The 22,246-nt window shown below is 40.6% G+C and overlaps 1 protein-coding gene across 2 annotated transcripts in view; it reads right to left on the bottom strand.

Moving 5' to 3' along the window:
- Positions 1-8,430: 8,430 nt before the first annotated feature.
- fibcd1b (fibrinogen C domain containing 1b) overlaps positions 8,431-22,246 on the bottom strand; it is a 125,501-nt gene continuing 111,685 nt past the window's right edge. For both annotated transcript variants that reach the window (XM_085280054.1, XM_085280053.1), the window contains 2 exons: positions 15,637-15,816; positions 8,431-12,076 (listed from right to left, as the gene is read on the bottom strand). In XM_085280054.1, coding sequence (XP_085136180.1) covers positions 11,811-12,076; positions 15,637-15,816 — 446 coding nt within the window. In that variant the 3' untranslated portion in view covers positions 8,431-11,810. The remainder of the gene's footprint in view (positions 12,077-15,636; positions 15,817-22,246) is intronic.

Raw genomic sequence — 22,246 nt, 5'->3', positions numbered from 1 at the left:
ATTGGCCTCCCCAGATCCTGGACTTTAAGATTTTTGAATCAGTGTAGGATCATCAGGATGGAGCAAAAGGCAGCCAACATCCAAAAAACAACATGTCCTTCAAGGAGTCTGGAAAACTATTCTTGAAGAATACTTTAGGCTGTTTAAAGAAGGCTTGCCCAAGAGAGTTGAGACTATGTTTAAAAATAGTGGTGGTCACACCACCTGGGTCTGGTTCTGCTGGTTCTTTCTTTCTGTTAAACTGGAGTTTTTCCTTCCCACTATCAACAAGTGTTTGTACATAAGGAGGGTCGTCCAATTGTTTTGTGTGTTTTCTCTGTGTTATTGTAGGGTCTTTACCTTGAAATATACAGCGCCATGAGACATCTGTTGTGATTTAGTGCTGTAGTGAATTGAGTATATTGTAGTTATTAAGTACAGAATATGTCATGTATGCTTCTGAAATCGTACAGTCTTGAAAAGGGTGTATGTAACAATGAGCTTTTTTTTTTTTTTAAGTATTCTTCATTTTTACAATTAATCACAGTGGCGAGGATTTACAAAATAAAAGTGTAAAATGTCAAAAGGAAGTTCCTCTTTGTTATGTGTACATAACTGTTTCCAAATTAAAACATTTTTCCATCTGCAGCTCAGATGTCAAACTGTATATGGTGACGGTTGCTGGCTTACCAACATTTGTTGACAACAAAGGAGCATTTGTGATATAAATAGGAAAAAAAATAATCGAACCACAGTAGCTAGTTCTGTAAGCATCTGATCAATGCACAACAAAAAACAGCCTTCATGTCTTCCTCAGTATGCATTGTTATCTGACGACTATTTATTGCTTTTAGACTGAAGGTGACAGTAATGTAACTGTTTTTTTACTTCATATAATTAGATCATCAAATTCAAATAGTTACCTCAAAGTTCTGAAAAAAACATCAACACATTCTCATTACAAGGTCTTCGAAAAGCACTAACGCAGCCACTCAGTGTTACTCATTGCATTGGTTCAATCAATATAATGAGAAGAGGAGGCATAATTACCTGTCTGCATTGAAACTGCTTTGCAGTACATTGATAATTGTGCCATGTTGTAAAAAAACAAAACAAAATACAAGACCGTTAGACAGCATAATATCAGTCACATTTCTAATTCCAGCTATGACTCAACTAGTGAGACTTTGGAAACCACTTTAAAAGCACCACATCATGTGGACCAACTTGGCCGTGTCTGGTTTGTTTTTGTTAAATGATCCTTTATACAAATGACTCCAAATCAGCTTGGAAATAATGTAGGTGATGTAAGGAAACACGGCATGATTGTAAAAAAAAAAAAAAAACTATAGTAAGACCAGACCAGGCTTTTTCAAGACATTAAACATGGCATGCACTCTGCTCTTTTCCATCTTACTGTTAAGTTTTTATGATCTAAAGGCTGAATAATTTTTCACTGTCAGACTGTGCAGATTCCCTGTGCAAAGCCACTGAAATAGCTCAAATCTGTGCATCTGTTTTATGCATATTTTTTATTTTTTTGCTTTAATATGTATTGCATTTGTTGTGGCGTTTCTTGGCTGCATAATAATGACTGCTGATGCACAATGGTAGAATTTCTAAAACGAAAACACGAGACAAAAGATGCGTCTAATTCAGTCAGAAAGACAGCAGCCAAAAGATGAAGCCTTTTTATAGCAAGAAAATGGCAACAGATTTCTATTTGACTTTCATAGCTCTCCTGTAAGCTGCTCCCCTGCCTTTCTGGAGACACACTGAAGATATAGGCAGGCTGTAATGTAAATCCCCCATGGGTGTTCACAGAGTGAAGCCAGGGCAACAACAATACTGTGTTGTCAGTGTCAGAGCCACTGGATAGACTATATCAAATTTAGCATTAGGGATGTGTAGGTAAAGCTTTACTGTGCAGGAGGATGAGTGCAGCAGCAGCAACGATCAGTGTACTCGCCATTTGAACAGTTTTCTTTTTGCTTTTTTGTTATTAATAGCAAAGCCCTGAGATTAGCGATTAGCTGATAGATTAGCAAAGCATGACATGGGTGCTCTGCCTGAACTAATACAATGCTCTCATTCAGGCAGGTGGCCATGCATTTAGTTGGGTTTAATGGCTCTGCTTTCATCTGTGCGCTTACACTGCTACCATATTAAAAAGATATGCAGGGAAGGAATGCTTTTATTCTCAAATAAATGGGAGATGTAAAGCATGTTGGTAAGTCTTACTGAGATTCTCATGCCACAGTAAAATAAAATAACTACAGAATGACTACTGTGTTTTGTTTTACGCCTCTTACCTCTGCGTTGCCACCCTGTGCTTTTATTGATTTGGATTTTGCTAAGAGAATGGCACTAAATGCACTCCGTGGACAGTTCTCTAACAGGTCTTTTCAGTTGTGATCCACAATGAAAGCTGATGTGGAAAAAATAACATGGGCTTTGTCCATTCCTAAGATTAAAAATGAGACAGGACAATGCTGTAGTTGTTTAAGGTAAGGCCAATCAGTGTGACAGGGGCATTTGCGAAAGAAAATGAAAGTATGCAGCAGGCTTCAAGTGAAGGAAGTTCTCAAATTGCACAGGATAGCAGCTGAATTGCACAAAACAGTAGTAATGTTGCATCACCGCTCATTGACTGATCTCTGTCGGAAGAGCAAAAACGGTATTTAAAACCACCTGACACAGCCTCACAAATAAGCAAGCCACATTTTTCCCTGCCAATTCGGCACTTTTGAAGCAGCTTGAATAGACGACGCCACCAGTGAGCATGCTGTGTCAAGGCCAGACGAGAATGTATTCGCGCATCTAGTGGCTCTCCAGAGATAAGAACTCGGTCCCTGACATCGTGTGCGGTCTTTTAAGCTATGAATTGAAGAGATCGATCACAAGGCTGGCATCCTTCCCCACTGCTAGTCTTTCAAGCAGACACCCTCCCTATCGCAGCTCACACTCCTTCAGGGTAATTAGTAGATGTGCTATACACACAGACAACTGAAATGCAATCGAGGTGCACAGTTTCAAAACACCCCCGGGATCCATAGAAGATTGTTCAACGTCAGGGGTTTCTCTGGCTTTCTTATTACAGCACTGGTTCCATGTGCATGGTATGAGAACTCACTTCACATGTGGGGTTTTCAACAGGAAACAGAACTTTACTTGAAATTAAATGCAAGACAATTGCTTTTCCATGATGTTTGCTAGAGCTGCAACGAGTAATGTTTCAGTGGCGCACGAAAGGATACAGACTCTAATGACACAGCCAAAATGTGAAAAGCAATAGATGTAGGAAACAGAAAACAATAAGGGCAATAAAATCATTCAAGCAAGAAGTGATGCCTGAACAACCGAAGAGTCTTCCATTCTTACATGCTAGCCATCACGCTAGTGCGGTGTATGGGAGAGAAATGGAAAATAAACATTTTCTCTTATGACAACAAACTAATGCATAAATGTTATTTGTGGGCCAACATTATAAAAGTTTAAAGTAATGTCAGTGTTGATAAGTCCTGAAATAACTGGTTGGTGACAACAGTAGCAATATGTTAATTGAACAACACTGGAGATATATTTATGCTACACTGTAGTGTGTGATCTTACTGAGAGAATTAAATTTAATTATTCACCCACTGGCTTCACTAATAATTGCTCTAAATGCTCTAAGAAGTGCAAATTAACATGTAGCAGTTAATTTCATTGACTTGTTCTGCATCCTTTATTTATGTTTAGCTGGTTAGGAATTCTGTTTGGTGCCAAAGTGAGCAGGGACAGGATATGAAATGTTTATTACCGCTGTCATCTAACTCTCGAGGGAGGAGTATCTGTCTGTATGGATATGTGTGTTTCTCCGATCAGCTTCATCCTTCATGAGTGCATTGCTAAGGGCCTAAGGAGGTAGAGCAGTTGAAATGAGGTCTTTGGATAAAGCCGTCCTAATATTGTGACCAACTCTTGTTTTCAGCTGACACTGGCAATGACGGCTCATTCACAACAGCTTTTAGTGACATCGTCAGTCATCGTCACACTTTCAGCCATTTGTTTGATACTGCAGTTGTCTTCTTCACTCCCTCTGGGGAGGAGACAGAACAAATGCCTTAGCAGTGGCTGCAAACACTGTATATAAAAGACTGAAGCACCAACAATGACTGTGATCAACTCATTGGTTGGTGAGATCCCATTTTGAAGGCTGCACTGGCTTCACTTTTCAAATCTTTCTTCTTTTTGGTCTCAATCACACATGTATAGAGCTTGGCTGACCTCTGGGAACCCCTGGTGTGTTTCCTGACTGGTTGTTTGAGGTTAATTAGGTGTAATAATCACAAAGAGACTGCTTCACCAAAAAATCCCTTTGTGATTGTGTTGTCTGTTAGCAGACTTCTACGGAGCCTCCTCCCCCCCCCCCAAAAAAAAAAAAAAAAAAATTGTGGGTTTGAAGATCCCGCAGAAAGTTTTTAATTCAAGTCCATGCACTTCCAGGTCATGGTTTTTATATAAGTGAGAGACATCTGAAGAGACTTCTTAGTACCAGTTGAAACACTTGAGGCAAAGTGTACTCTGACCTGGTGGACTTGGTTGGTAGAATACATAAACAGCTAGCTGGAGTACCCTGGATAACTTTACGGGTACCTATTGAAGTACGATAAATGCAGGATCTTTCTCAGGATCGCGCAAAAGTCCCTTGCAGGGCTCTGTAGATTGTGGCAATTGCTTGTAGTGCTTGTAAGATACCAGATGCTGCTTTTTGTCAAACCCTAGCTGGAAAAAGTTGTCCTTTTCCATCAGCCTTGTACAGCTAAAGGGGTTCAAAAGTTCAACGCAATGCAGAAATGGAGAACATTTGGTTTCAAAGCAAAATGTCTGCATTACTGTTGAAACCAACACACCTTCAGAAAGCACAACTTTTAATTTGAAGGCAAACAGTCTTTGTTTACGGTGACAGATTGGTGAGATGCTGCTTCATCCACACAAACTATGGGTGATCTGCTAGTCATCAAAGCACTCACAAGTAGGTTTTCAATAGTTTTCAGCAACCAACAGCAATGATTCACAACTGCTTAGGGAATAAACAAGCAGTAGTTACCAGGCCTTCAAAGTAAAAGTTACCAGTAATTACCAAGCTTTCTCTATACCTGTGTGACTGTGGCCTTATATACAGTGCAGCATCCTGTAAAATCATACTCATTACAGTCTGTAGTAACTACTAAATATTACTCTTCTCATGTAAAAATGGGGATAAAATGCTGAAGTTATATTTGGCTGTTTTATGAGATTATATAGCTCTGCTCTTAAAGCTAATTCCTGTTCCTTCTTTGTGCTCAGTGTAAAGAGTAGAGAGCTCTGTTCAGCAGGCTTTTTTTTAATGTTTGTTTGTTAATTATACACCTAAACCACATAATCTTAACAGGGACATTTTGAATGGGTACTCTGCTAATGGCAGTGAAATTACGAAATAAACTCCTTCTGTCGAAAATGTCACGCTGTCAACAGGCTGTCTCACTGCAGTTTCTGAAGATGTATAAGCTGAAAATGTAGCATCTTTCAGTTCATTGTGTTCTTTTATGCCCTTTCACTTTTGTAACCTTTATATCCCTAAAAAGGAAGTTGCTATATATATTTTTGTAATAGAAAAGAGACTAAACCCCCACTTTATACTACCTACTCAGCACCAAATGGAACACAGGTACTGTTAGCAATGCAGATAAAAGGGCAGATATTTTCCCCCAAAGAGATGGTGCTCACTACACGATGGACAATTGGATGCTGTGACTGTGAGAGTCTGAGATTGTTTCTCCATTGGGAAAAAAAAGAAAGAAATAAACACAAATAATTAAACTCGTTAAAATTCAGATGATAAATTTGTGATAAGCATTTGTGTGATGAACTAAAGAGGAAAATTTGTGAACAAACTGATAAAACACTAGAATTTCACTCAATTAAAACTGTAGGACAAACTTCCCAGGATGGTCTGCATGAAAATGAAAAATGCTCCACAAGGCAACAGCAGCACACACTTACTGGTCCAATTTAAAGATTCCAAGTTGTTAACGAGGCCAAGCAGACGCTCCAGCTGCCTGTGTTGGGACACCTGTCAATTGACATGTCTTTGCCCCTTATTCATTTATCCACTTGCTATGAAGGTGGAGACTATGGAGACCACAACTGTCATTTCACCAGGCTGTAAATCTGCTTTTAATACTATAAAAATATAAAAATTTAGACATTTTAACTCTCTGGGGAGTCTGTGGGGACTGACTTCTTTTGGAGCCAGCCTCAAGCGGCACCACCTGCAATTTTTGCCACTTCCACGTTGGCTTTATTTTCCAGCTCTAGAGGTTTCCTCTTATCAAGAGCTCTATTGATGATGCGTTTTTACAGGGGGGATCTGAATTTGGATATTAGTCATATGTAGTGTTTAGAGTAAACTTTGATCTTGAGCTGCCGTAGAACAGGATGAGACATTGTTATTGTGGCCTTCAAACCAAGTTAAAAATGAGCCGAAGGACAAAGACCTGAAAGCCCAGTGAAGGATAAAGCTGACTAATATTATTTTGTTACTGTTTTGTTGTTTAGTTGTTATTTTCACAATTTCACTCGGCTCTTCAGAGCAGTAATAAAATTACACACAATACAACCTTTGAAAATATCACTTGCTCGTTTGCTGTTATCAAATTGTATTATGTTTGTCCTTCCAGCGATCTAAGTTTTGAATGTTTCTCTCTAAATTTGTTCTGAATATGTTTGGGCTACTCTACCCATGCAGTCATGTGAAAAATTATGCACAAACTTACTGCTTCCATGGGAATTAAGAAGTAAATAGCAGCCAAGTGCTAATAACCAAATGCCCTTGATTAACTGACCACTGGCAAATGTGATCACCTCTGTTAAAGCAGACATTTTGACAGTTGGCAGGTGTGAAGCATTTGGGTGTGTTAAAAAACTGGCACTATCCTCTCAACAGTAGTAGTTTTTGTAGATTTTTATAGAAATATAGAATACAGGTTTTATAGAAAAAAAGATCAGACCTGCTAACATTAAGGCAGCTAATATTAGGCTCAACTTTCCTGAAAATCAAAATCACGTTTTTCCTCCGATATGCACTTTGATTACATTCTCAGATTCTATGAGACTTTATTTGCTAAGAGCCTGAGTTCAACAATGTTAGATCCATTTCAAAGAAAGTTTCACAAATGCTACCTAACAGCAGCTAATCGAAGCAACAAAGGAAATGTTCACTGATAGAAAAGTTCAGGAAATCCTCACCAACTTACCTCAGTACCTTTAATAAACTGATGCTATCCTGTAAAGAAGAGTGGGCCAAAACTGTTAGCAATTTACTTTTTATCTTTAATACAAATATACCTCATTATTTTAGATAACACAAACACCTCATATCACATATTTACATTTTATCAGTTATCACATTTATGTCACATCTTTTATTACACAAATAAGTGATATAGAATAGAGTGTTGAAAGAGAACGCCATACCCATGCGATACCAGGTTCTGTGTCTAGAGAGGGGTTGTTTTTCTGCTCTTCTCTTACAGGGAGATGTCCAGTAAAGAAAGTATAAGATGAACCAAGCACTGGGTCCAGCTCCATATAAGGGAAGAAGCCAAGGCTAAACCAACTTTTAAACAATGACATTAATATTCTGTTTCTGTGTCTCATAATAAAAGTGTTTACTGTTTGGGTGTGGTGCACTTTGTCTGTTTGGCATGCTGAACAGAGGAGGAGACAGTCACTGTTATTATGCTTAATAAATTAGAAAACTTGTACTTTGAGTTTTTTTTTTCTTTCTTCCACAATGATGTCAGAGTTTGATAAAATCATACAGAAATCTATGTGTTATTTCAAGTTATTAATGCTAAAGGTGTTTGCACAAGGTATTGGATCATTCCGTGCACTTAGGTATACACTTATGTGAAATTAATGCTAAAACTAACTTGGAACTTATACTAGAAATGGGGCCAATGTCCAGTCATGCAGTTATATGTCCTGATGGAGCATGGTGATGGTCTTCTTTAGTTTTCCCAAGGAACAACTCTGTGGAACAACTCTAAAATAGCTGCAGCATCATTTCTGACAAACAAAAATTCAATTTACCTCTGCATTTAGTTTGCAGCAGAAAAGTTGTTGAAAGTTGATATTATCTAAACCCTCGCCGAGCAAAGCTATAACTACGTGGCTCGACCCCAGAGACCCAAAGCTTTTTTTTTTTCTTTTCTTTGTCTGCTTAGTCTACCTTTCAAAACCAAGGACATGCTTTGTGGTACTTTATCGTGGTTGATGTTCCAAAACGTTAACAAGTTTTTCTTTTGACAAGCAGAAGGCTACTAAATGCTTCTTACAAACACAGAACCACACGCCTATAGATGTGTATGGATGCGCTGCTAGAGACAGAGACAGCGAGAGAGACACAAATGCTTCGGCGTGTGCTCCATTTATAAAATGTGAATGTTTATTAAATGTTGACAAGAACATTAAAACACAGTATCAAGATTCAGCAAAACAATCTATAGTACTTCACCAAAAATAAAAGGAAAAAAGAAAAACATAGTTAGTTCTGCGCTGGGAATGAAGGAATGGGCGGGCTGGGAGAGCGGAGATGGGAGTAGGGGAAGAAAAACAGAGCAATAAAGGGGATAGGAGTTAGGAGCGGAAAGAGCAGAGAGAGGAATTTAGGAGCCGGGGTTGGCAGCACAGGCTAAGGCAATTAAGGAGGTACAAAGTAAGAAAGGGGTTTGGGGACGTGGCGGATCGATGGAGAGGGTGCGGATACTCTGTAATGAGTGGGTTAACTGGGAATTATCAGAGCCTCTGATTTCACTTCTTTTATCATCTCTTCCATCGGAGACTTAGCAAGCTGCAGCAGCAAAGAGTGACAATGAAGGCCTTTAACACAGAGGGAAGGAGGGGTGGGGTGGTGGATCATCATGGCAAATAATACATGTCTTTACACTTAAATAACAAGGGAAACATAGCGCTAACGTATACAGTGAGCACAAAGTCATGTTGAGGCGAACAGAGAATTCGGGAGCGGGTTGTCAGGATTCGAGGGCACAAGCGCAGTTCAACACAGTACCAAGAAGGTGGTGTCCATTTTAATGGGATCACAATCACAATAAGTAATAGTTCATTATTAGAATTATGTAAATCTCTCTGTTATCAACACAAATAGCGAGGGAGGCATGTAGTACATAGGCATCACATTACTTCAGAATTCCACAGAGAGACACACCCAGCCTCCTGTTCTCTTGTCTGGCTCATGCACGTTGGGCGTGTACAAACCGACGCATGTGCATATACGTGTACACACAGAAACACTGCAGATGCACGCTTGCGCTCACGCATACCGACGCTCCGTCCGGCAAAGAGACACGCACATACTCACGATTCGCACACATACTCAACGAGCGGTCCAATTCCCTCTCCTCGAGCGACTCCGCACAGTTCCAGCTTGTCTCGGAATTGACAATAGCGCACCGCACACTCTGTGCCACAATAACATCTGCAGGCATGTGTAACGTGTCTTCGGCGCTTCTTCGATGAAAAGACGTGGCAGGAGTCCACCACCACGACGTGACATATACCGCGTGTGCACAGCCGAGGCGCTAGCAGAAACACACACAGAAACGGGATCCTTCATCAAAGCACCGGGGATGACAGAAAAACTCACAGCTGTTCCAGTGTCAGAGGTATTAAGTGCAACATTGCTCGGTGCTACACGTTAACTCACTGTCAGCTGGAGCGACACCCTTTAGCACGGATTCAAAACTGCTTCCAAGTGACTCTCCAAAGCCAAGTAATCACAAAGGTCGCAAATGTCCAGCAAGGCAGCTATTGTGCCTGAGGAGGTTCAAAAAACTCTTATCATTGTGCCTTTGACATAAAGACTGAAATTTGTGCTGCAGATTAGAGCGGGCATGTGCTTAAGGGATAATCATGTTACTCTTCTTCACTTGGATCTGGCCTAAGGAGCGCCACTCCCCACCTTTTGCTCATTTTATAAGAAGGGGGGGAAAGTTATTTTGCTCCACATGTTGCATTTTCTTCTTCTTTTTTTGAACCAGTGGATTTTGTAAAGTCTATGTGTTTGAGTTCTCTTTGTGTTGTAGCATAGTAAGAAACAGATTCTCATGCTCTAAAAGTCATACACACTGTACAATAAAATCTACAGATATTTTAAAGCTTTTATTACATCCAAAAAAAAGTTGATTCACCGACTTTAAAAAAGAGACGGGAAAAAAAATCGGGATTGCACTGTTTTCCGCCCATGTGCTGTGAATTTTTTCTTTCCTTTTTTTTTTTAAACTGACTTCATCTTTTTTTCTTTTTTTGCTTTGTTTTCTGTAGGCAGTTTGGATGTTGCCATGACTCTGAAGAAAAAAGACGGCGGTTGAGAGCGTCAAATCTTATTTTATAGCATCTTTCGCTCCGTTTGCATGACAAGATAAAACCGTATCGCACAAACCGATTCCACAATAATCATCTGGAAACAACAGAGAGAGGAAAAAAAACGTACAAAAGAGAGGACAAACAAGAAAGGGGGGCGTGAAGTTTCCTCGGGTCTCTTTCAGTGGCTCCATCAGTTTCTTCTAAGTTGTTGTCTTTTCCTGCTTTAATTCGTTACATCCCTTGCAGGCGTATTTCAGCTACTTAGTTGGACAGAGTGCAGGTAAGCCAGCCGTGCATCATGCTTAGTCTTTCTGTGCTAAACATTGTAGTCAATCGAGATGCTCTACTGAACCCGTGACAGGAAATTGAGTGTTAGAGAACTCTGTCTGTCTGTCTCTCTCTGTCTCAGGCACACACACACACACACACACACACACACACACACACACACACACACACACACACACACACACACACACACAAAGTGCTGGGTTACCATCTGTGAGTGCTGCATCAGTTGGCCAGTACTCAGCTGGCAGGCAGATCAGACAAAGTGCCCAATATGCTCCCTAATGGTCCAAGTCAGATGAATGACATCCTCCACTGTCTCTTCTTTTCCCCCCCATCCTTTTCTTGCACCTCTTCTTCTTCACCTACTTCATCTCCCCAGTTTGATTCACTCTGCCCCCCCCCCATTCCTTCCACCAATTTAGCTCCTGTCAAATTGTTTCCTCATTTTCTCCGTCTCGCTCTCATTATCGGAGCGCCCATACTTCTCGCCACTTTCCCTGCCGGGGCTCATTCGGACAGATCAAAGATGTAAATGTGACGTAGTGCACCACTGCCCTGTCCCCTTCTCCCTGGTAAAACTTGAGAGTTTCTTTGCAGAGGGTGGGGGTGGGGTTTGCGGGGTTGAATAATTTCCATATTCTGTCTTCATGTTTTGTGAACGGGGGTTGTCTTCACATATTTTACAGGAGTGGGCAGTGGAACTGAGTGCCATGTCAGCACAGGTTAGGTCAGGTTGATGTCAGGGGACCCATTTTACTTCAGAGGGGGGCTGGACCACATTGACAGACCCGGAGCAGTGGACTGTTGTTGGTTCAGGGCTCTGGTAAGCTGTTTTTGTGAACTAAACGTTCAAAAATAAGAGCGTCCGGGTTATTTAATTTCTCAAAGAATGGGACCACGGGAAGGATTAAGGTAGCCAGGGTGACTAGTAGCTGAGTGAGCGAGGAAGAGGAGCAAAAAAATGGAAGAGAGACATCACGAGAAAACAGCAGAGTCAACTAAAGTCAAAGATGCACGTTTTAGTGAATAAACAATATCGAGACAAGTAACTCCATCAAGCTGTCAGAAACTGTGGTTTATAATGTTTGAAAATTTTCTTCTTCTTTTTTTTTTTCCTTCTCGTGTCAGTTTCATTTATTCTCTGGGTCGCGGGTCGGGCGTATCTTAATCTCGGAGAATTTGAGGGAGTACTGCCAGCCAGTCCAGGAGGACCACTCAATGCCATCGGCATAGGAGGTGTGCTGACCGCGCAGGTACTGGCCGTTAAGGTTGGAGGTGTGGCAGTTTCGGTACCACCACGCGCCATGGTAGAAGGAGGCGCAGTTATTCTCCGAGTGGTCGTTATCTTTGTCTTTGGTGGTGAACTTCATTCCATTGTGCTTCAACAGAGAATCACCTAAAAAAAAGAAAAGAACGGCAATTAAATTTGAATGTGTCAGTACACACAAAATAGTCGTATAACTGAAGTTAATGAATAAAACAACATAGATGAATCTGTAACTTCATAAAAATATGTTCTGCATCTAAGAGTGTAATTCAACTGTAATTAAATGAAATTTAAACTGCCTTTTAAACTAAATTACAGTTTAATTATACTTGCCTACAAATACTTAAAAGTAGAAATACTAGAATAATGCGGTGACAAATCAGGTTTTTAGAAGGAACAGAGGAACAATTAGACTGTAAGTAAATTTAAGTTCTGGGTATTTTACAAGAAACGCGATCCAAATCGCACAGTTAGAACATTTTCCGTACTGCATCATTTCTTGGTAATTTTGTGGGAAAAACAAAGAACATTTTGGGTAAATGGACTGGTTCTCATCTAACGCTTTTCTACTCTTCTGAGCACTTAAAGCGCTTCACACAACTAGTGCATTCACCCATAAGCACAAGCACAATTTTCTTAGTGCTTTCTAACTAACATTCACACTCCGATGGATGCATCAGAGAACAACTTGGGGTTAGTACCTTGTCCAAGGATATTTGGCATGCAGACGAGGGGAAGCCGGGAATCAAACCACCAACCTTCCAATCAGTAGATGACTGATCCTGCTCTACCGCCTGAGCTACAGCCACCCCCACAGCCACTTTTTCCATCGTACATTGTAAGCACACTGTACCTTTTGGAACACGGACTGTATTATGTGGTGGCAAAACTTTGCCTAACTATCAGATATTTTACAGGACACGAGGATGTTTGAACAGTCATTGTTAAAAAAGGGTTTCTCCCCATCATTATGTCACGAGACCCCATATTTTAATGGGACCTGTTTTTTCTTAATTAATTCTTAATAAAAAAAACCTCCATATTATGGCCCGTGGCCCAAAAAGTATACCATATTTATGATGTGACATAATTAATCTGATTTCATTGCTAAATGACCATAGAAGTGAAATCAACTCAAAATTACCCACATAGTACTTAAATTTACTTACATTACAATTATGTCTTTGTTTCCTGCAAAAACCAAACTTGTTTGTGTTTGTAGGTAAATATAATTGCATTTTTGTTCAAATAAATGAAAGTGAAATTCCATTGAATTCCATCGGGATTTACTCTCTTAGTAAAGTATATATTATTAAGTGTTACTGAAATAATAGCTATCTCCTTTACATCTTTCATCAGAACATTCTTGGTTTAGAAACCTGTAATTAGACATATACACAAGCGATTAACTTCAAAAGACCTCATAACTTTCCAATTATTCTTTTTTTTGTTTTGTAGAGAGAAAGAGATAAAGGAATAAAAATACAGCTCCAGTGTCCTCCTGAGTATTTCTTGTCATTAGCTGAAGCAGTAGGTCAGACGGCTTTGTAGGCAGTTACTCAAAGGTTCTGTGGCGACCTTTTAATAACACTCCCCAAATGATTTCATTATTTCATTAGGTTGTTAATGGATACAAATCTTTCAGATGATACATGAGACATACTAAATGGTCTGTCTCACATATGTTGATGTCATGGTTTTAGGTACGGCCATATTGTTCTTCCCTCCCTCGAGGTCTGAGTGTTTTCACATCCCCTTGCCCTCTGTGCCCTCATTCCGGTTATGTCTTTGTGTTTGTTTATGTGGTGTGTGTTTACCCCTACATCTTGCCCCTCAGTCTTTTGCTAAGTCAGGGTATTTTGTCCACTTTAAGAAATTTAGTATAATAATGTAACTTTTGTAACAGCTTCAAAGAGCTTTAAAAGCGTACTTATTCTATAAAAGGGCATTCTTTCCCATAACCTCTCATTGTGATTATGGCAGTGATGAAAGACCACTGCAGGGATGTGGCGCAGCCAAGTTGCATCACCTAAGTGGACCTAATAGTGGTCTGAAAGGTCAATCTGATCCACACAGCTGAAAATATCGCTCTGACTATTTAAAGATTTATTACTGGCAAATCCTCTCACACTGACAACTGTTTTGCGAGCCGCTGCTGTAAATTCACCAGGAAAATGAAAGTAACGCCCTTGCAGATGCTGCGGTAGACCAAAAGTTTCCTGCAAATGGATGTTGAAAGAGCTCATAATGTTCAATAAACTCCCCATACATTTCCTCCACTCTTTGCCCCTTCAAATTTTTTTTTTTTTGGAAAAAAAGCAGGCTTCACACTGTGACTAGAAATGGATAGAGGGAAAAAGTGGTGAGCAGAATGAAAGAGTGCTCACCAGTCATCAGGTGAAGCCTAACAGCTCGTCAGGGCATCAAACAGCCCTTAATTGCCCAGGATGTGGCCGCACAGCTTCTTACCCTCTCACTTTGCCCTGGTCCACTTGCTATTTGGCATTACTATGGTAACCGCTCGGTAGGAAAAATAATTTGACAGGCATGTCTGATATTCACGTTGTGTGCCGCTTGATGTTAGGAGAAATTAGATAGTGGGGGAGTAGAACAAGGGAAAAAAAATGCTTACTGGTGTCAACAGTACAATGATGACCAGAGCTAGGAAGAAAAGGGGAAGGGTGGGGGAGGGGCGCAAAAACAGGCTCATTTACAAGGCAGAGGATGCCACTTGGGTGGCTTGGGGGCCGGCAGCCTCCTCTGATGCCCATTAAGATCCAGCTGCTCCCAGTAGAAACGAGCACCTGTCTGCTGATCAAAAGCAGCCAGAGCTATGGAAAATACTACTAATAATAACAGTAGAGCTGCTGTGGGGGAAGCTGACGTGAGAGTGTGACTATCCCGAGAGAGTTGGAGTAGCCATAATTTGACTGGATTCAAATGTCCAGCAGGCAAACGAGTTCAAGGTCAGGCTTTGAAGAGGACAGGCCTGGAGTTTTACAGGAATTTTAGCAGAGCCATAGCTGGAGGAACACCCCCCCATCCCCATCATACATACAACCCATTTTTCTCTTCCTCCTTCGCTTCATTGCCTTCTCTGTCCCTTAAATATCTCTATCCTCATTTTTATTTACCTCTTTTTCTCCCACACCTGTCCCCCTAGTTCTCCCATCCCAGTTTCCTCCAGTCGCCCTCCTTCTTATCGACTACTCTCCTCCCCGCTCTCATATCTGTCCCCATTCTCTCTCTGTCTGTTCTCAAAGCACTGCTCCCCAAAGCTTCTTTAAATTGCTTCTTCATTTCAATGGCAGCTTTTTTGTTTACGCTGCAGGTTAAGCACGGCAATTATTTGGCAGTAATTTAATCAAGGTGACAGGTAGCTGGCTTGAATCTCATGATGAGTGAGCAGAGAAACAGACACTAGCAGTCCCTCACTCTGAGCACTCTCTGCAAAGCTTAACAAGTGGACACGTCTACTGCACTGCAAAAATAATGCACAGTTATATTTGCTGGAATGCAGAATACGAGGGGCGTTGGCTGGACTTTCGCACACTGCTGTGTTTGCCATTAGGTTGAACGAAGGGGAAAAAAATAATATGTGCAAAACAAATATGGTGTATACTAATCAGAGTGCACAGTATGTCTTCCAAGAAAAGCCTTAATGAGTTCACTGAGTACACAGCACATACCTGCATTGCCTGAATAGTCTCCCACAGTCAAAGGGTATCCGTCATCATCGGCGTCCACCGAGAAGAGGCCCACTCCGAAGGTGCCGTACTGGGCGTACGCTGTGTTATTTTCAAAGTCCTCCAGGTCGATACGTAGCTCATAGTTCCCCTGGATGGACAGGGCATGGATCTGCTTTAGCCCTGCAGGGAGAAAAAAGAGCGAGACACAGACCAAAATAATCCATTACCAAGTACTGCCGTTATTCTCAGCAAGCAATATAAAGCTATTTCAGCAGCCTCTCAATGCCATACATTTTCTGGAAATAAGCTGTAACATGGTTTTTGTCCCATTTAGAGTCTCTCCCTGCATGTGTAGGGTTTCTTTCCAAAACAAGATTAGAGTTTCTTTTGTGTGGGTGTGGACTGCTCACACTGCTGAATGCTTAGAGGTTAGAGAACCCAGCTGAATCTATTGAATCCATCAGCGTTTCTCCTCTTGAATGAATGGCACCAGACACTGACCCCGCTTCAAGTGTAGTTCAAAATTGTATTAATCATGTTCGTGTATCACAAGATAATATTGGTTTATTTATAAGAACCGTGTTTATGTTTAGCATGTTGACTTTTCAGTATGGGTTTTAAGCCATTTGAATCACCAAAGTCTATTGATTACCAGTTGACATTATTTTGAAGGCTCCCAGATAAGGTGGCGATGTCCTGGATTTCTCAAAGCAGACAGGCTGCGTTTTGTATTTTATCATGTGCTTGCAAGGCTGGGCAGCCTTATCCGGGACAGTGTCTTACTTTAAGAGGAGAAGATCGTCTTTCTTCAAAAGAAGAGGGTACCAATGTCCCGTAAGTCAATTTCTAGATTATTTCCCCTTGCTGTCTTGGACAACAAGCATACTCAGCCATAAACCTATCATTTCATCATCAAAGGATGCATTATTAAATGCAAATTTCACAACATCGCTGCTCCCTGGATGATAGAAAAATACAGATTTGTAAATCCTGGGCTCACCCACAGTTGTTTTTAGAAGTACTTTTTCACAAGATGCTGTGAGAAAAACTAAGCACACCTTTACTGCTATCATAGGTGCACTTGATTAATTGATCTGTAGCATTCACGTATGTGTTGATGCTGCCAATCTTCCAAGGACTGACTGTCCCAGAGAAACTGGAAAAAATCATTAAGCTACATTGCAGACTCTACAGGCCTCAGTTGACATTTTAAATGTTAAAGTTCATGTCAGGACAATTATATGAAGACTGAACAACCAAGGCTCAGCAAGACTTTTCCTTTGGACGGGCCAAAGTGGAGAGGTCTGTGGTCTGGTCATGATACACAGCTCCCAGTTTGGCAAAAACCAAACACAACACATCAGCACAAACACCTCATAATAAGGCTACGTTCACACTGCAGGTCTTAATGCTCAATTCCGATATTTTGATCAAATCCGATCTTTTTGTCTGCTCGTTCACGCTACAAATAAAATGCGACAGCAAACGCGCTCCAGTGTGAACGCTCAAAGCGGCCCGCATGCGCAAAAGAAGATGTCACACACAACGCGCTCTGTTTAGATCCAGAGCAAACAATATCGTTTGACTGATGGCCCTTAATATAAAGACTTCGGACTTCACGTTTCCCAATTTTTGCTTTAAGTTATTACATAATGATGTAAATAACCTACTAATGATCCTTATTGCTGTTTTAGAGAGGAGCGGTGCTTCAAAGGATAGTTGCAGATTTCTGTCAGAATCTGCAGATTATGCAGTACAAATAAAACGTTAACATTTCTCCAACGTTGTCTTCCCAGCAGGTTCACCGGATGGCCAGGAAGCGTTCGCAATGTCCTATCTGGCGCTTCTCCGGCGCTGATAATTAGCGTCTGTCTTGTGTCAGTGACGTAAAAGATGGATTTAATGCAACATGACCGTTCACACAGCAGTCGCTTTCTGAAACATCGGATATGTATCGGATTCAGCACCAAATACGAAAGTGACCCAGATCGGATTTGAAAATATCGGATTTGTGCCGTTCACACTGTCATACCATGATCGGATATGGGTCGCATAGGGTCAAAAAATTTGATGCGCTTTCGCCTGCAGTGTGAACGTAGCCTAACTGTCAAGCATGGTGATGGAAGGGTGCTGATTTGGGTTTTTTTCGCTGCCACTTGACCTGGACAGTCTGCAGTCAGTGAGGTATTCGAGACTCACATGTGAGTCAAGACTCACACTGTGGCAAATTAGGTCATGCAACAGGACAATTATCCCAAGCACAACAGCAAATCTACAAAAGAAAGGAATCAAGGTGTCACAATGACCCAGTCAAAGTCCAGACCTCAAACCAAACCAGCAGCAAACCTCAGTGGACTGAAATGATGTGAAGCAGAGTGATACAAAATTCCTCCACAACGAGAGACTGATAGAGTCATACAGTAAATGAATGTCAAGGTGTCGTTACCAAATGCAGTTCTAGAAGCTGTTAAATCATGGGGTGTAATTACATTTTCACAGGCCAGCATAGAGTCCTTTTCACATGACTGTAATTTGCTTTACATTTGTTCCAAATGCACTAATAAAACACTATTTAAACTCTCAGATGTCAGGGACGCAATCATTTCAATTCTTATCAGATCTGTGATATTCAAAAAAGACAGTGAGGGAGGTATTAACAAAAAATAAGCTGCTATTATGAACACAATTTTATCTAAAGCAAGAATCAGATCAATACGTGTAACTGGGCATGAGGCGCAGATTAAGTCTGATTTTACTGACGTGTGAAGTCCCAGCTCATTAAGGCTCAGAACCAAAAGGAAGAAATGTACTAGATTGGAAATTCTTTGCAAATTAAAAATAGCATCCAAAAAGCATTTTCAGTTTCAAGAAAATCTTAAGTTGTCAATATGTTCTAAGTTTGTGTATTGCTTTCATATCCAAGACATATTCCAAAGACCTCTTTATAAACTCACAGTCCATGTTCAACCCTTTCAGCTGTTTTAGATTCATGCCTGTCATCGTTCTCTCGATCCCCCGGATGGATCTTTTAATTATCGCTAAACCCTTAAACGAACGTATGCAAGACAGAAAGTGCCAGAGGGAAAACAGGGTTGCCCTCCCTTCTTCCTTGCCCCCTCCTGCTCTACGTGTCCTCCCTGCTGCGTTGTAGTGATGGCGCTTCCCAGTGCAGGTTTTCCTCTCCTGAGCTGATCAAAGCTACAAGTTACACAGTGTCAGGCACAGAGAAGCAGGAAGAACTCTGTCTAGGTCCTCTTAATACCAAATACAAGGCAGGAAGACAAACAAAAGTGAACTTTGCCTCAAGAGTTTGTAAAACATCCTCCGCTATGCTTATAAGTGCACTCTGTACTGTTAGTGTTTATGTGAGAGAACAAAAAGAGAGAGGAAAAAAAATTGAAATGAGTGCATGCACCGATGGAAGAGCTTCAAAGGCTTTATGGTTTGGAATAAGAGTTGGATTTAGCGCATGTGGAGCATGCTGCAGGCTACAATTTCTGGTTTAGGGTTTGTTTTACTGTCTGTCCCGTAACATGACTCAAAATCACCATTAAAGGTACTTCACCAGAGGAAGGAAGATGTTTTTTTTTTGTTTTTATGAACCTAAACACTGTCATTTTACCTCCTACGGCAATCATCACCTCCACAAATGAAACTCATTCTCCTTTTTAAAGCTTACAAACCTCAAACTGACTCGGCCTAATTTGAATTCCATCGCTGTCGAGAATTGCTCTCTGAGAGTGCCTCAACTGAAGTAGAGGGCTAATTTGATGACAAACACAGCTGAAAGAACCCATTATTATTCAGAGACAGAAGCTCGCAGTCTGGGCCCAGGCACTTAGTTTGGATTTAATCTAGCCCAATGGGAGGTTGATCCCGTTCTTTTCATTTTCACAGTAGATCAGCAAATTGGAGCTGGAGAATCAGTTATTAATACAGTCATAGGCAGGTAACATCATGCGTGCGGGTTTCCAGTGAATAGTTAAAAGTTTTATACGAGTATACAAATGCTCGGGATTACACAGCAGTAAAAACACAGCGAGAACGCGACACACATTAATTGTTTTCTACATGCCTTCAGACAGAAAAACCTGGCACATTCACAGAAATATTTTTTGTGTCATAACCCTTTGAGAAAAAGTATCAATCCACACAAACACCTAAGGGAAAAGTACCCCAGAGTGATTTGACAAACTTCAAAAGAAAGACTTAGGATGTTTTCGCTTTCAGGTGGGGGGAATGCCAGATGCAACACAACTCTATTTAAAGACTCTACGGCTTCCAACTGTATTTACATAACTTTAATTCAGTCCCTAATTAAAGCCCCAGAGAATCTCAGCAAGACTCCAATTCAGAATAATTAAAGAGGAAGACAAGTGAAATAACAACAGAGACTTCTTTGGTTAAAATCTAAATGCTCAGGTGTAACTCTCTCTGTTAATTAAATGTTATTGTTAGGTTATTTAAAAATGGATTCTGGTACATGGGAGGATTTTGAGGTGTTTTGCTTCAGTATTAACATGCTGATTGCTCTGCTGGGGCAGTGATTCTCTCTCTTCTCGCTGATTTGCCATTTAAGAGAAGCAAAGGAGGCAGTCAGAAAACTTGTCCTCCTGTCCTCCTGCGCGCTTCACACGAGCAATTAGGGCATGCTTTCTTTGTTCCCTTTGTTCTAGCTATAGTGGCATATCATTATCTATTTTGATGTACTGTATCCTTTCTGCAGCCCGTTAATATTAAAATGTTACAACTGACCAGAGACTAAACCCATGTATATATACATGGGAAATGCAATAATTAGATCTTCAGTACAAATAGCTGAAAATAAATGTGGTTTTCTATAACAATGCCAAAAAAAGAGAAAAGATACAATATGATTTTATTTCAGAGCCAGTAAAATATTTAGATTTGAATTGCTTTTCTTGTATAGAAGCAGAATGAGATCGGTGAGGTCAAGGTTGGTAGTGCTACATTGTGGAAGCCTGTGAGGCTGAAAAATGAAGCTAATGCCAAAAAACTGCAGTTGCTCGACTGACCATAGGCGACCTGCTCTTCCGTAGACTCACATGTTAACATAGTACAAACATTTTCTGCTAAAGTCACCTCCACAAAGGATGATGCTTCCGAGCTCATCTGTTTGCAGCTATAGCGGTTGCTGCACAGCAAGAGTGTCCTAGTTTTAAATGCACATGCAGGCTAAGCTCCTTTCTCTGTGGATTTTGCATGTTTTCGCTGTGTGGGTTTTCTCCAGGGATTCTGGCTTTCTCCCACATATCTGTTAGATTAAATGGTAAATCTAGGTGTGGATATGAGAATGAATGAGAGCGTGAATGGTTTTCTCTCACCCATCCAGAATGTATCCCTCTTTTTGCCCTATGACAGTTGGGATAGGCTACACCCCTCCAAAACCCCAAATTTTAAGTCTTAAAGTTTTGCATTATTAGAGATGCGGTCACTTTGAGTGACAGGCTGCCTGCTGGGCACCTAACCCAAGTCACTCAGGTATCACTAATCAGCAGTTATATGTTTCTATGTCACGCAGCCATACTGTCTGTGGATGTACAGCTGTCACCCGAGGGTGTGAGGGAAGTTGTATCTTTGTCCTAATTGGTCACAAAACAGAGTACTGGACAGATATGATAGCAGTTCTAGAAGAACGTAGGAGATCAAGATTCAGTAGGGTTCAGCCTCTGGGCATTATTGAAATGTGTACCAATTTCATGGCTACCCATCTGATAGTTGCTGAGAGATTTCAGTTTGGACTAAAGTGGTGGACTGACAGACTGACAACTATTCTATTTAAATATAAAACATTTCAAATTACCAACAGAACACAAGCTGTCTGTTAGTACACTCTTGGTTTTGCGCTACTGAACAGAGTTGGCTGCGAAAAGAAATTCAAAAATGTTCTGGTACGTCAGAAAACATTAGACAAACTGGATGATGTAGTCATGAAAAAGAAATTACACTAGTTATACTATAAGTCCAATGTGGAACTTTCTCCTACTTCAAACACCAATAACAAGGTAGGGTAGACTGGTTAGTCCTGTTAGTGAGGTTTCATAGAAAGCTCCTGTACTACGTTGTCCCTGAGAGGTGAGATGCACTGCAACTTAAGAAAAAAGCAGCAAACAGAAAGATGCTGGAAAAGCAAACAGGAAGTTTAATGAAAGACAACAGAAACAGTAAAAGACACAACCCCCCCCCCCCCCCCCCCCAAAAAAAAAAAAAAAAAAAACAACAAAAAGAAACAACAACAAAACTTTAAGAGACATCAGAAGTAGAAAAAAAACCAATGGACACAATGGAAGTGTTTTTGGGGAGACATTAATGTGACGGAACAGCTGTAGAAATGAGAGAAACAACGCATGAAACGGATTTAAGCACCAAGACACGTTTAAAAGAAGCAGAGGATTCTTTGCTGTTGTGAGACAGAAAAAGAAGCAAGGTAATGTGTGTTTTAATCACGATTTATTTATTACTGTAGACACATATTTGCTATTAGGCGTTTACTATTAGCTTGTCACGGTTGTGAGACACGTTATTGTCTCCCCCCCCCCCCCAAAAAACCACAAATACAGTGTTTTGTGATTTGGTTTTTTTTTTGTGA

Source organism: Mchenga conophoros, linkage group LG7, assembly GCF_057382185.1.
Source record: "Mchenga conophoros isolate Kocher_MC1m ecotype Shallow Benthic linkage group LG7, M_conophoros_male_GT1.1, whole genome shotgun sequence".
Classification (NCBI taxonomy): Eukaryota; Metazoa; Chordata; class Actinopteri; order Cichliformes; family Cichlidae; genus Mchenga; species Mchenga conophoros.
This window is presented reverse-complemented; position numbering and strand designations above follow the sequence as displayed.